Source organism: Sorex fumeus, unplaced genomic scaffold (assembly GCF_029834395.1).
Source record: "Sorex fumeus unplaced genomic scaffold, SorFum_2.1 ptg000044l, whole genome shotgun sequence".
NCBI classification, from domain to species: domain Eukaryota; kingdom Metazoa; phylum Chordata; class Mammalia; order Eulipotyphla; family Soricidae; genus Sorex; species Sorex fumeus.
The window spans coordinates 46,568,103-46,582,640 of NW_026606101.1; the positions used below are offsets into that span (position 1 = coordinate 46,568,103).

Here is a 14,538-nt window from a genome sequence, read left to right on the forward strand (position 1 = left end):
AGCAGTTCAATTCTTGCACTATGAATAATACCAAGTTCATATTTTATTTTCTAAGAAATTTGACCCATGTCATTTTCATCCTTCAAAGTTAGAAACTGAAAATTTTTTCTTTTTGTTTGGGGTTTTTGCTAATAATTGGATTACAAGTTAATTATAAGGAGAATTTTCACCAATCTTTGTATAGGTAAATATGGTATAAAGAGAAAATGAATTTTCACCTCTTTACATGTACAATAGATTGGTTAAGCATATTTTCCATAAGCGCTGTTAATGGGAAAGGATACAACAGAAACATCTTTGAGTGTGGTCTAAGCAGGTCTTTAGATCTTAGTAATCATTCTCAGTGGTTGAACTCTTTCATGCATGCAGCTTGACCAGGTTTGATCCCCTACATCTCAGGTGGTCCCCTGAGGACTGCTAGGAGTGATTCCTGAGCTCAGAGCCAGGAATAAGCCCTGAGCACTGACTGCTGAATGTGGCCCCAAAACAAAAATGTATTCAGATTTCATTATTTGCAAAAACTCCATTCAGTTTCATGGTTCTTTCAATAGGCTTTTTGTTTTAAAAAGCAAATGCTTACATTCAGAGGGGACCTGTCTTTGGGTACTAACTAGGTAAGATCTGATCATAAGGACAGTTTGTTGGTAGAAGATAAAGACACAGATGCTCAAGAAAGGGCGGGGGGGGGGGGGAGTCTAAAAGACCTTGTGCAGTTCAGGACTGTTTGAGCATGCATGTGAAATCATGAAGGCATAGCTACTGATATTGATGTAGAGGCAAAAGTATAAAAATGGCCTACTTTTTTTTTTAACCCACCATATAGGAGTCTTGGGTTGGGCATCACCCTTGAAGTCTTCAGTGGGCCTGAAACTAGCATAAAAGTAATGTCTGTTGACAGGACAGTCACATGGGTGAGATAAGGGATTCACAAATCTTAAAAAAATTTACGTGGAATTAAGAAAAACACATAAAACTGGTAAGTTCATACAGACACAGCTTAGGCAGGGGCTGGAGGAGGTTGTTCAGTGAATAACATTTAGAAAATGTAACTGGCATATGGAGCAGCCAGACGGGAGTGAGCGGAGATAAGCAAAAGCAGTTGGCTTCTGGGTGGCCTTTTAAACCAGCCATTCTTTGGTGCCTAAGTTTTGTTAGCTTTGTGCTGAGCCAGAGGTACTTTTACTGCTATCCTTAAAGCTTCTGAGAAAGGCCTCTGCAGTTTTTGTATGCTGAATAGTTACAGTAAGATCGAGAAATTACACTTCTTGAGATTGAAACGAGTTAGTATTAGCGTAGATTTTTCCTATAGTAAGCTCCGGACAGGTGAATGGAAAACTGGGGATATGCCCCAAGTTGAAATGACATACAAAGAACTTGGGCTTAAATTGATTCAATCATTTGGCTCTATTTCTGAGGGCAGGGAGGTAGGATGTTGATTTTAAAGTCTTTGAGTCTTCTGATTGCTGATGGTTTTTACTCCCAGTCGCTCTTTTATAAAGCTATCTGGTAGAATGAATGTGTTGGCCCCTTATTAAGGAGATATGTGCTTGAGTAGATAGCATTGTACCATGATTATTAACTGATTATTATTAGCATTTGTATTTCAATGCTGGAATAATTACAATCTGTAGTCAAACTTTGGTGGCAGCTTGTGGTAATTAAAAACTGTTGGTTGGAATGAGTTGGATTAAGCCATAGTAAATTGCCAGTAGTTGGAATTGCTACCAAGAAGTGGCAGTTTCCTTACCCTGATTCAACCTCATAATATGCGTCAAGTCCCCTCCTGCTGCAAGAGGGAAATGCATAAGGAAACTCCCAAGTTTTCTTTTCCTGTTCAGATTCTGGGTCGCACCTGGTGCTGCTCAGGGATTACTCCTAAGAAAGGGGGGTGGGGGTCGTGGGAGAGCAAAGGACCGTATGTGATGCCAGGAATCAATCCAAGGACAAAGCAAGTGCCTTAACCCACCTCCACCCCCCACCCCTACTGTCTCCTCAGCCCCAGGAAATTTACAAGGGTTTATCAGTGAATCACTTTAGACTCAGATCTGTATCTTCTGAACTGTGTTTGCATGTTGAAACAGTGTAAATGCTCCTGGATAATCTAATACAGAGTTTTTAATCTGTCTGTTTTCCTATTTTCTTCTTGATAATTTGAGAAGTTGTTGAAGACCTTAACGTAAAATTACGGAGTTACGATTTTTGAACGTTTTCTGTAGTCTAGTAGTCAAAGGACTCTAGAATCTGTAACTCACACCGTCAATTACAGGTCTTAAAGATGCGCTTTATTTCTAAATATCCTCAGGATGTCAAAGTACAAAATTGTTTGTACCTATGTAGTCACCTTAGCCATTTCCATCTTGGCATATAGAATTAAAAAGTAATCTGAGTAAAATTCCTTTTCACTAAAACCCACAGACTAAAAGCTCTCTATGGAGTGTATAGTTAACAACTTCTAAAATGTGTTTCAGTGATGGGTACATTGTATTTTGAGTGAAATTACTGGTTCGTACCTTTAACCGCGTAATTGTAAAATGTACCTAATCTTCTTCTGATTTATAGATGATCATAAAAATTTTCCCAGTGATTTTTCCAAAGCAACTAATTTATTGCCTACAGGTACCTAGTCAAACTTGGCTTTTTAAAAATTAAGTTTTCAGGTTGTAAAGAAAAATGTTTTGTGAACATATCTGAAATGATGTTAATGTGTAACGGCATTTAGTAGCAGAAAGTGTTAACATCTAGACTACTTTAACACTGTGGCTTTGTCATTGAGTCAGGAGTAATAACACTGAATAGAATCTCTTCCTAAATATAACTCGTTGCTAAGGCAACATTAGACTCTAAGCTGATAGTACAGTGAGCAGTAAGAAAATGAAGCGTATATTATGTAAGTCTTGTGGCATTCAAAGTCAGAATCTATTATAGAATCAAATTAATGTTGAATTCTGAATAGTTAGTAGTTTGCTTTGATTGGTATTTGGACTGGAGATGGAACCTCCAAGTCCCGTGTGACATCTGACTTCACTGTTTCATATTTACAAATATTTTCCACTGTTCTGAAATTCTTACACTTTTCTTTTTAAATTCGATTTTGGAATCACACCATCCCACCTGGCAGTGCTTAGAATTTACTTCTGACTCTGTACTCAGGGTTACTCCTGGCAGTTCTGGGGACCATACCTATAAACGAACTCAGCTGCTTGCACAGTAGTACGATCTCTCCTGCCCCTGAAATTCTCATTTTTTTTATTGGAATTCCAGGTTAGGGTATAATTTGTGCTCTCATGAAACATGACCCTCCTGCAGATTTCTGAATTGCAAAATAACCTTCGTAGGTAATTAGTAATAGAATTTCTCATTGCGACAGAACTCCGTATTCTAACGTAAAGTATTGAAATTTCAAAAGTGACTTTGAATGGCCAGAAAGATAGTACAGTGGTTTAGTGTGCTTGCCTTGCATGTAGCCAGCCCGGGGACTGATTCCCAGCACTCCATAAGGTTTCTAAATCTGCAGAGCAAGGATTACGCCTTGACCACTTCAGGGTGTGGCCCCAAATCCTATCCCTTCCCCCACCCCCCCCCCCCCCCCCCCCCCCCCAATTTTTCAAATTTTTCAGTGAAGCACTTTAAATGTTTTTGAAAAAGTAGTTTTTGATTTGGGGGCTGTACTCAGGGTTTACTACTGGTGGGGCTTGGAGGACCTTTTAGGGTGTTGGGGATTCCAAATACTAGACCTGCTGTCTTCTTACACCTATAGAAAATTTCCAACCCAGGTTTTTTAAGGTAGGACATAAATTTAATCGCTAAGGAAAATACAGCTTTTCACTATGCCCAGTTCAATGTAGTTGGAATTTTGGTTAGAGTTCAAAGGCTACTGTTTTCACTCCTCAGTAGCACATTAAAAATAGCAAAAGAAATCCGTGTAAACAGACATCAGAATGTTAGGTGAATTTCTATTCCATTTTCACACAGGTTCTGAGTTTTTGAATGACATAGATTTACTGGATTGCTGATTTTTTTTAACCTGACTGCATCCGTAGGTTATTTTAAATGTCTTGAAATACGTGAAGATGAGAATTTGCTTAAAACTCAAGATGTGAACAAAGTGTGTAACTTCTAGGAACATTGAGAAGCACACTTCTTTCACCCATGCAAAGCACTGTAGGATTATCTAGTAATGTCCCAAAGACCTGTGATAGCAAAAGGTGGGGAGTAGGGAGATGACAAAACACACCTGTGCCAGGGATCAGTCTTAGAAATCACTGCCGCGCCCTCCTCCCCCCACCCCAAATTCTAACATTGGCAGGAAATTTTTCACAGTAGTTCAAATAGTTGGCCCAAGTAAGCAGAGCCAGACACGAAGAGGGGCCTGCTCCAAAGTTGTTTGGCCAAAAGGTAAATAGCATTGTTCTCGAGGCAAACCATTCCTGGGTTTTGCTTGCTTTTTCTCCATTTTAGTTCTGACAGAAATTTACTCCCAAATGGGCAGGGATAGAACGTGCTCAAGAGAAAATATGGACTTTCTCTAGAGGGGAAAAATGCCCAGCGTCTTTAGACTAATGAACCTTATCAAGGTGGAGATAACTAGCAGAATAGAATTTTGAGAAAGATAAAGCTTTCAGTATATGGCTTAGTCTAAGTTCTTTAACCTTACTAAGCTTCGTTGTAAAATAAAACAGTGTTGATACTGGGAGAAAGACATGGTAAATCAACTGTCCTAAAACATACTAGCATCGGTTAATCACTATGATCTAAAATGTAAATTTTTGTCCAAAGATAATGTAATGAAATAGGGAATCTACATGAAAGGTAAGCTTCAGCTGATGATGAGAAAAATACTCTTCTGCACTACCCTTTTATAATACATAATTATTTTAAGTATAGTTTCTTTTGATAATTAAAACTAAGCATCTTATTAAACATGCAGCACTACATAAAGTTTCCTCATTAACTGCTCGATTGCCTGTGGGCATATTCTCATGTTGTCCTGAGGTTTTAATTTGCTTTTAAAGTTTCATAACTTTCCTTAAACTCTCGTTGATAGAAATTGTGATTAGTCCAAAAGTACAAAATAAAAACTTAGCAAGTCAGAACACATGAGCCTCATTATCAGCAATTCCTTTTAATTTGTAACCCTGATATTGACACTTGGGCTGCTTATCTTTCCTGGCCGTTGGTGGACATGTGGAGGATTAAAATATTGAAGCATCTCAGTGTAGTTTCTGCCTTATTCCAGTTTAAATACTATCAGCATGTTTTTTGTGATCTGTGTAGTGTCAAGTTTTTCATATTTCTGGGTGATTTTTCTGCTCACAATGATTTACAGGTTTAGTGAAGTCCTTTCTGAAGTTATAAAACAGAAGATGACTGATGTGCCTACGTTCTTTGCTGTTGGCTATCAGCTGAATGTTAACAGTACTATTTTTAAGTTCAAACATAAAGCAAGGTTTTAAATTGGTTGACAGATTTTGTGATGAGTCTCATGGAAACAAATTCCCCTGGAAACAATGGTTAATTAATATTCACAATGACTTTATAATAAACTACCTTAGATACCTAGTTTTATACCTCTTTGCATGCGGAATTAACAGAAATATCCTGTAGAAGAGCTGGTATTTCCTCGTTTTCATACTTTAAGTCCTATCAAATGGACTTGGTCAAATTTTAAGCAGAGAAACCATGGAAAGCAAGTCCAAAGAGCAGATACACTGATAAGCCAACTTTGAAGTGGCCATAAATCCTAAAGCTAATGTTAAGATTATTTGGACCTATTTTCTCTTATAAGATTTTTAAAATAACGTAGAACTAAACAATATCCCTTTTTCCTAGATCATCCAGTGGTGCTTCAGAAGTGCCGGTGATTAAGCCCAGGCCTATGTGTGTGTGCGCGCACGCGCACGTACCTAGCTCTGTCCTCAGAGGTCACTTCTGGCAGTTGGGGAACTGTGGCAACTGGAATTAAGCCTGGACCACTAGGAGTGAGCAAAGCAGGTGCTCCAGCTGCACTGAGCTATCTTTTACCCCAAATGTCAACTTCTTAAAAGCTCCAAGCTGAGCATTTTGATAACGGAGAGCATTGTATAAGTTTTATTGTGTAAGCTGAAACACAATTATGCAAAATGCTTTTTAAATGTAATTTAAAAGCCCCTAAAATCAGCTACCTGGAGTACTTGAGAGATTAAAAATGGATCCTACTTTCAAATCTTACATCATACTGTTTTTATTATCAGTAATATGTGTCTTATTGTTTCCTGAAGTTGTGGCCAAATTCAGTTTTGAAGGTTTTAAGCATTAGAGCAAGTTTAAGAATAGTCTTTCCTCCCAACATGCCCACAGAATCTATTCTGTGGCATAGAATCCCACAAGAATTTTTTTTTTCTTTTGCCACACGCAGTGGTGCTGAGTTCTGCAGAAAAGTATTTTGGGTTTGTAGGTGATGCCAAAAGCGAACCTAGGTTGGCTGTATTCCAGGAAAAGCCCCCTATTCTGTAGATTTTTGTTTGGGGGGGAACACACCTGCCTGCTCACTCACTGTGGTCTTTGTGGAGTGACCCAGTCAGGATGCACAGGGGCACCCCGGCAGTGCTGGGGATGGGTGCACCGCATGGTGTGGATCAAACTGGTCTCCAGCTCCACCACAACGTGCTTGTAGGACCTAGGTTTGGGTCTGGTTTCCCTGGAATCTGACTCCAGCCGTCTGCCTGGCACACTGTCACATATGCCGTTAGACCAGGGGCTCCTTGAGACCGTCTTGTTCACTTCTTGAAGCAGATTATTGAGTAACAATACTTACATATATTTACAGTGATTAAACTTTTGATCTCCAAGTATTTTAATTTACAAATAATCTGACTTTGAATTCTCGTAACAAACCTACTATATCAAGGCTTGGACTTAGCTTGTGCTAGATCATTCTTGAATTTGTAGCTTAGAGGCATTTTATTATAAAAATTTGAGCATACATAAACTAGTAAAGAAGTTCAAGTTCACTTCATTTTTTAGCTTGACCTTCTAGTAAATCTTTAGCTTCATTGATTTTGGCTGCTATATAGGGAGATCCGCCTATAGAAAGAGAAAAAAAAAGTTATATGGTTTCTCAATTGTTATTTAAATGCTACTTTTGTTGTTTCAAACATCAACTGGTCAGAGGCATTTGTTTGGGGGCCACAATGTAATGGAGGGAAGAGGTGTGTGTTGGTAGGACGCTACTAGTGGTGCTGGGGGGGGGGGGGCATAGGAATGGCGGGGGGCATCCTCGGAGTCCCCTCTGCTTCCTGCCTGGAAATGATACTCTGCTATTTTAAAATGACTATGACAGTGCCAGAGAAATAGTGCCATGAATAAGACTCTAGCCTTGCACATGGCTGACGGGCATTCAGTAAGAAATGATGGTAGCGGAGCCAGGAGTAGGCCCTGAGCAGGGTGTCCCAAAACAAACCTTCAAAACTTTGACTCTGCAACTGGCTCACTATATACAGTGTTTCTGACCAAAAGAGCGATCACTTTGCATTAAAATTCCAGGAAGATAGTACTACTTAAGATAGTTTTTTCGCGCCACATCTGGCAGTGCTCAGAGATGGTGCTGGGGACTGAACCAGAATTGGCTGTATGCAATGTAAGTGCCTTAACTTTTGTACTATCTCAGCCCCACATGACATTTTTTGTGTTGGGCCGTACCCTTCGCACTCCTGACCATACTTTGAGAACCCTATGTGGCACCAGGGATCAAATGGATTGACCAGGTACTACCTCTCTGGTCACTAAAAGAGTTTCAGAAAACTACATATATCATAAGTAAGCACCAATTTACCTGTTTCACTTATTTTTGATTTTGGACCATAGATTTTGTGATCTCTAGACTGGTATTCAAGAATATTTCTTCCAGGAGCTGGAGAGATAGCCAGCAGGTAGGGTGTTTGCCTTGCACATGGCCGACCTGGGTTAGATTCCCAGCATCCCAGATGGTCCCCTGAGCACCACCAGGAGTAACCCCTGTGCATTGCCGGGTGTGACCCAAAAAGAAAAAAAAAAGGAATATTTTTTCCAATGGGGCTGGAGCGATAGAACAGCAGTAGGATGTTTGCCTTGTGCACAGCCTGGCCCAGTCATGCCAGGTTTGATTCCTCCACCCCTTTTGGAGAGCTACCCATGACGTATTCCATATGCCAAACACAGTAACAACAAGTTTCACGATCGAGATGTTACTGGGGCCGCTCGAGCAAATCAATGAACAACGGGAGGATGGTGCTCCAGTATTTTTTCCAATAGCTAAGTCTACTTTAAAGTACAGCAGAAACGAGTAAGTCTATTCTAAGTTTCTAGTCTGGTAACCACAAGTTTGAAGATATGGATGAGGAAAACCAAATCACACTTGTGGGAGGGTAGAATGACACCTGGTGGTGCTCGGGCCCAGGAAGTGCTGGAGACTGATGCTGGGCCTTCTGCTTACAGAGCATGCGGCGCGTGCAGCTCACAGTAAGCTCTCTAAGCACCCCAACGTTTTTTTTCTTTTTGGGTCACACCCAGAGATGCTCAGGGGTTACTCCTGGCAGTACTTGGGGGACCATATGGGATGCCAGAAATTGAATGCATGCCCCCCCCCATTTAATTCTTAATTCCACTAATTGAAATTCAACACATCCTTTATGAATACAGACCCCCAGCAGTAGTATGAACAGTATCTGATTTATTAGAAGTCACATCTTTGTGAATATAGATCTCAAAATGAGGTTAGTATCTACCATTGGTTTCTAAAATGTAAAGGCCCTCCCGTTGATCATCGATTTGCTCGAGCGGGCCCAGTAACGTCTCCATTGGAGACTTTGTTGTTACTGTGTCTGGCATATCGAATACGTCACGGGGAGCTTGCCAGGCCCTGCCGTGCGGGCGAGATACTCTCGGTAGCTTGCCAGGCTCTCCGAGAGGGGCAGAGGAATCGAACTCGGGTCGGCCATGTTGGCTGCGTGCAAGGCAGACGCCCTACCCGCTGTGCTATCGCTCCAGCCCTATTGTAGTTAACTATTAAAATCATTTCATCCTAATATAAATACTTGGCTTCCTTTTTTATAAAGCACTAAAAGGAGGTTGTGTTTAACATACAAATCTAGACATTTTCTTATAAATACCTGACATTAATGTTACTCCAATGTGTAACAAGCGCTTACCTTTGTCTGGGTGATTTAAAAGCATAATTCGTCGATGGGCATCTCTTATTTTTCCTTTGTTGGCAGTAGGACTAATTAAGAAGGAAAAGATTGGGGAAATAGTTGTCAACAGTATGAAAAACTGTTGAGGAACCCTATTTCCTAACAAGATGAATACTCTGAAACTAAAATGCTCCTCAGAGAAACCGGGCACATCAAATAAAAATCTCGTTGAAAATAGCCTTTAGATAGGTAGAAATGAAGGCAGATTTTACCACAAAAATTTGTTGACATTTCGGGAAACTTCGTAAGAATTAGCTTTTAAAAAGACAAAATACCTAAATCCAAGTGTGCTACTCTCTGGGCTTTGATAGGGCAGTTGCGGAGGTTAGGTCTTTATTTGGGATCAGGCCTTGTGCTGCCTGGAAGCTACCCCTGGCTTGGTAGGTACTTTGCGCTTTCGCCTGGAAGTGCTTCGGACAGGCCCAGGCAGCTGGGGATCTGAATCCTCGGCCCCACCCATGCAACACAAGTGCTCTACCACCACCGAACCACATCCCCAGCCACTGAAAAGGGAGTCTTGATTACACATTCATAAGGTACACTAATTATAATAATAGAAATCATTTCACCTGACGCCTAGTATTAATGCAGCTTCCCGTTTTGTCATTTTGGCTTCAAATCCACCTCTATAATAGCCCCCACTGAAGGCCTGAAAGAGAAAATGCATTCATAGGATGATTAGAATAAACTTTGTTTTTCCCTCCGGTTTTTAAGCCAAGCCTGGTAGTGCCTGGGGCTATTTATTCCCAGCTCAGTGGGGGAGATTGTCTGATGCTGAGTGACCTAGCTCCCTGGCCTTCAAGTCCATTTGAAAGAAAGTATAAAATAGAAAAAAGGCTCGAAACTCCCAAGGAATTTTACTTTTTAGTAGCAAAGAAATTATAATGATCATTAAGCGTTCTCCAAGCATCCTAATCAAACTGTTTTTTGAAAAGTAGGCTGTAGGGCCTCAGTTTGTCTGAAAGTAAAGATTATTTCTCACTGACCATGTTGTTCGTAAAATCTCAAGAATGACTAGTTTTGAAGTGTCCCAAGAGGGGAGGACAGACTTCAGTGTTTTTGATTCAAGGGGGTTTTAAGGTCCAAAGCAATGGCTAACAATCTTCATCTGTAGTGCTCAAATCAGGTTTCCAGGACCACCTCTTTTATGTGAACCCATGTAGGTAATGTCTATTTCACCCTCTTGTGTGCAATTTAATACTCCATGGGACACCATATTCATCTGTACTAAAACCAAGGCCTGCACAACCACATTCAGTCACACTCTAGCCCAGGTAACGCAAGTATCTCGTGGAGCCTCCGGCCATTCAATAGGATCGGCTCACTCTAGCCCCCTGCAAACTCGGTAGATGCAGATGGGTGAGGAGAGGTACGCCAACAACAGGATCACACGATGGAATTACAGACGTGTGAAGCTGTCATCTGTATTTTAACTTCTACATACACACACACACAAAAAACCCAAACTTTTTTGTTGCTGGGATGACAAGGGACTAAAACCTTAGCTTTATCAAAGGTTTCTCAATCCCCTCACTATTCGATACCCTTTTGAGAGATTAATCCACTAAAGTCTCTGGAGAAAACAATCTTCAAAATAAAAATTTCTGATGAGATGGATTCCTGTAAATGCCTTTAAAGATACTTGCACTAAACCCTGAAAGAGCTTGGGGATGAAAGGGAATTTATGTGGCATTTAGATAAATTACAGCATTTCTTGAGCCCACAGAAGAGTGCCTTCAAATCTTGCAGGGCAGAAATGGGTGCTGATAAGTGTGATCAACATTTACTGGATCTTGGACAATCACAAGAAAAAACTAGAGCACCTGACAGGATTAGTGATCTCATCCCGAGTATTTTCTGTATGTCTTCCCTTGCTCCCCACATTTCATTCTAAACAATTGAGGAAAACTAAGGAAACAGAATCACACCATCATGGGCATTACAATGTTTGAAACTCCTGTGTCCGTAGCAAATGAGGGGTGAACACGAGCGATCGCTTAGAGCTTGGCATCTGCTGGGCGACAGGGATGCCACGGGCTGGCCGCGTGCAAGCCTTGCCAGCTCACGACCTGCGTTCAACGCCGGCACCCCCCAGGATGGCCAAGGGTGGCCCAAACCCCCAAAATGGCAACTTCTTCCAGGCTTAGAAATGTTCGCGGCTTCCTACGCGTGCAGCAATGAAATTTTTTTTAATTACAAAAATTTTTTTTCTTAAAAAGTTGGAGCCTTGGGCTGGAGCAATAGCACAGCGGGTAAGGCGTTTGCCTTGCATGCGGCCAACCCGGGTTCGATTCCCAGCATCGCATATGGTCCCCTGAGCACCGCCAGGGCTAATTCCTGAGCAGAGCCAGGAGTAACGCCTGTGCATTGCCGGGTGTGACCCAAAAAAAAAAAAAAGTTGGAGCCTTACAGATTTCGGCAGACTCTGGAAAACTTGCTTCACTTGGGGCTCCACGTGTTTCATGGCTTGCAGAACATAGCGGCCTGGAGAGGAGAGTAACGAAACCGAGTCGGCTGGGGGACCCCTCCCTATGCCCTCGCCCCCGCCCGGAGCCCCGCGCCACGCACGCACCTGCGAATCCTGCCGCCGCAATCGTCAGTCCCACGGCGACCACGGTGCTGGCCTGGGGGGAGGAGAGCGGGGCGCTGACCTCGCGATTCCGACCTTGGCCTGCAGGACGCCCCTTGCCTCTCCCCGGGGACCAACGCGGGCGACAGCGGCCCTCCAAAGCCCCCCCCCCCGCCTCCAAAGCCCCGCCCCCCAGATCCCCCAGGCCCCTCTCAGGTCCCCTCCAAGATCCCCCAGGCAAGACCTCCTCCAAGCCCCTCCAAGGGCCCCTCCAAAGCTCCTCCAGGCCCCGAGACCCCTCCAAGAGCCCCTCCAAGGACGTTCCCAGTCCCCCCCCCCCGACTCCTCCCTCGCCCCGTCGCTCCGACAGCCCAGGAGTGGGAGGGCCGACCTCGCCCCCGAGCCGGGACCACCCGGCTGTGCCGCGGCCGCGCAGGGTCAGTCGCGGGGGCGGGGGGCGGAGGTCGCCTGCGACCCCAGGGGCGCGCGAGTCGCGGGGGGCGCAGCCCCCGGCCGACCCCTCCCCCCACCCCACGACAACCGGCGCAGAGAGCCGTAGCCCGCGCGACGCCGGGAGCGGCCCGGGGGCGGGGGGCGGCGCTCACCATGACCCCCTCTCGGCTCCGGCTCCCGCGCTCCGCCGGCCGCGCGGCTCATGCCACCGGCCCCGCCACCGCCGCCCGCCCGCCCCGAACCCGGCGAGGACGGACTCGGCGCCCGCAGAAGACGACGGCGCGGCCGCAAAGCCGGCCGGAAAGCGAGCCCGCTGTCGTGAAAGCGGCCGCGAAGGGGCGGGGAAGGTCGCGCCGCGGGCACGTGGGCCCCGCGACTGGGGATTGGCGGAGGCGGGGGCGGGGCACCCCGGGCCGTTGCGGGGTGCGCCCCGGCGTGGCGCTGGGGGAAGTTTCTGCCCCGCAGGCGGATGTGGAGAGTCTGGAGCCCAATTCCAGCCGCCTTTGTTTCTCCGCGTTGTGTCCGGGTGTCCCACATCTTTCGTTTGTGTCGCTGCCCTGTCCTCCCGTTGTTCATCGATTTGCTGGCACCAGTAACATCTCACATTGTGAGCCTTGTTGTTGTTAACTGTGTTTGCCATTTCGAATATGTCAGGGGGACCTTGCCAGGCTTTACCGAGCGGGCAAGATACTCTCATATGCTTGCCGGTCTCTCCGAGAGGGGTGGAGGAATCAAACCTGGGTGGGCCAGGTCGGGCGCGTGCAAGGCAAACACCCTACCGCTGTGCTATCACTCCAGCCCAGTGTCAAGCATGATGAATATAAATAGATGATTAGAACTTGATCACTTGACTTCTCGTTACTCACCAATTTGCTCAAGCAGGTACCACTGACAGCTCCATTCGTCCCTGTCACGTGCTAGTGTAGCCCAACAGAGTCTGCTCATTCTAGGACCACAAACAGCCTCAAATCGATTGTTCAGGGTCTTGATCGCCACACAATCTTTTGACGTCCTGTGGAATCCAGTCAATAACGGCTCTAGTCTAGTGGTCATCTCCAAATTGCAGTGTGTGTCCAGCCCATCTGGTTTTCAGCGCCTTGGCAAATGAGACAGTGTCCCTGATTCTTGACTGTCCATGGTGGTCAGAACTCTGGGTTCTTTCTCTCAACTCCAGATTCTTTCTCTCATAGATGACTATAAACAGATGAATAGATGCAATGAAATTGGCCAAAACAGTTCCTCTGGAAACCAAAGAAGTGGTCATTGTTCTGCAGTATGGATCGCAAGCTCTCCCTGAGGTACTCAATATGCCAAAAAGAGTAACAAAAAGTCTCACAATTTGTTGTGAGACGTTGCTGGTGCCCCCTCAAGCAAATTGATGAACACGGGAAGACAGTGGACAGTGGATGGATTGCAAAACAAAAGTTGCCCCCAGAAAAACGAGCAGGCCATGTTTGCTTAGGGGTTGTTCCAGGAGTTGTTCTATTTATGTTATGTTAGTTGTTGTTAGTGTTGCTTGACTCAAAAGCATTTCGGTGGGGCCGGAGTGATAGTACTAAAGGTAAGCTTGCCTTGCATGCGACTGACTTGGGTTCGGTCCTCAGCATTCCATAGGGGCCTCTCACCCTCTCCCCATGCCCCCGACACTGCCAGAAGTAATCTGAACACAGCTGCGTGTGTGCCCCCCCAAAAAAACCTCAATTATATATACAATACACACACACACACACACACACACATATATATATATATATATATATATATATATATATATATATATATAACTTGGTGGGACTTTGTAAGAGCTTCTGGGGTTTTGTAGAATGGAATTAGCACTTCAAAGATAGCTAACATTCTGGTGATGGATCTCAGTCCCCACAACTGCAAAGTGTTACTTAAAATTTCTCTCATCTTGAAAGAATACTTTGCAAATTGTCTGCCACACAGGCAGGGAGAGGTATGGAATGGGGTGGGGCGTGGGGGGGAGCGGATACTGGGGATTTTGGTGCTGGAAAATGTGTACTGATGAAGGGATGGGTGTTTGATGATTGTATGATCAAAGTTCAAACATGAACTTTTTGTTACTCTATCTCACGGTGAATTAATAAAAAATAGAAAAAAAGGAAAAAAATAGAATTTCTCTCATCTTGAAAAAAGATAAATAAAAGTCAGGTTTGAATTTTGCCATCATGGGACACTGGTTTCTTACACCTCTACTGCATAAGTGTCACGGGCATGAGAGAAGCTAGTAGAGTCAGATACGCTTAAACATTCCTAATTTATTGAATTACAACTCACACAATGCCATCA

At 44.0% G+C, this 14,538-nt stretch overlaps 1 protein-coding gene across 1 annotated transcript; it reads right to left on the reverse strand.

The window, feature by feature from the left end:
• Positions 1–4,976: 4,976 nt before the first annotated feature.
• On the reverse strand, positions 4,977–12,497 carry DNAJC19 (DnaJ heat shock protein family (Hsp40) member C19). Its single transcript, XM_056121678.1, has 6 exons — positions 12,381–12,497; positions 11,779–11,830; positions 11,617–11,690; positions 9,776–9,855; positions 9,165–9,235; positions 4,977–7,062 (listed from the first exon to the last, which is right to left on the reverse strand). Exons 1-6 carry the CDS (start codon positions 12,381–12,383, stop codon positions 6,992–6,994), a joined length of 351 nt encoding a protein of 116 aa, XP_055977653.1. The 5' UTR covers positions 12,384–12,497; the 3' UTR covers positions 4,977–6,991.
• Between the last annotated feature and the right edge of the window lie 2,041 nt (positions 12,498–14,538).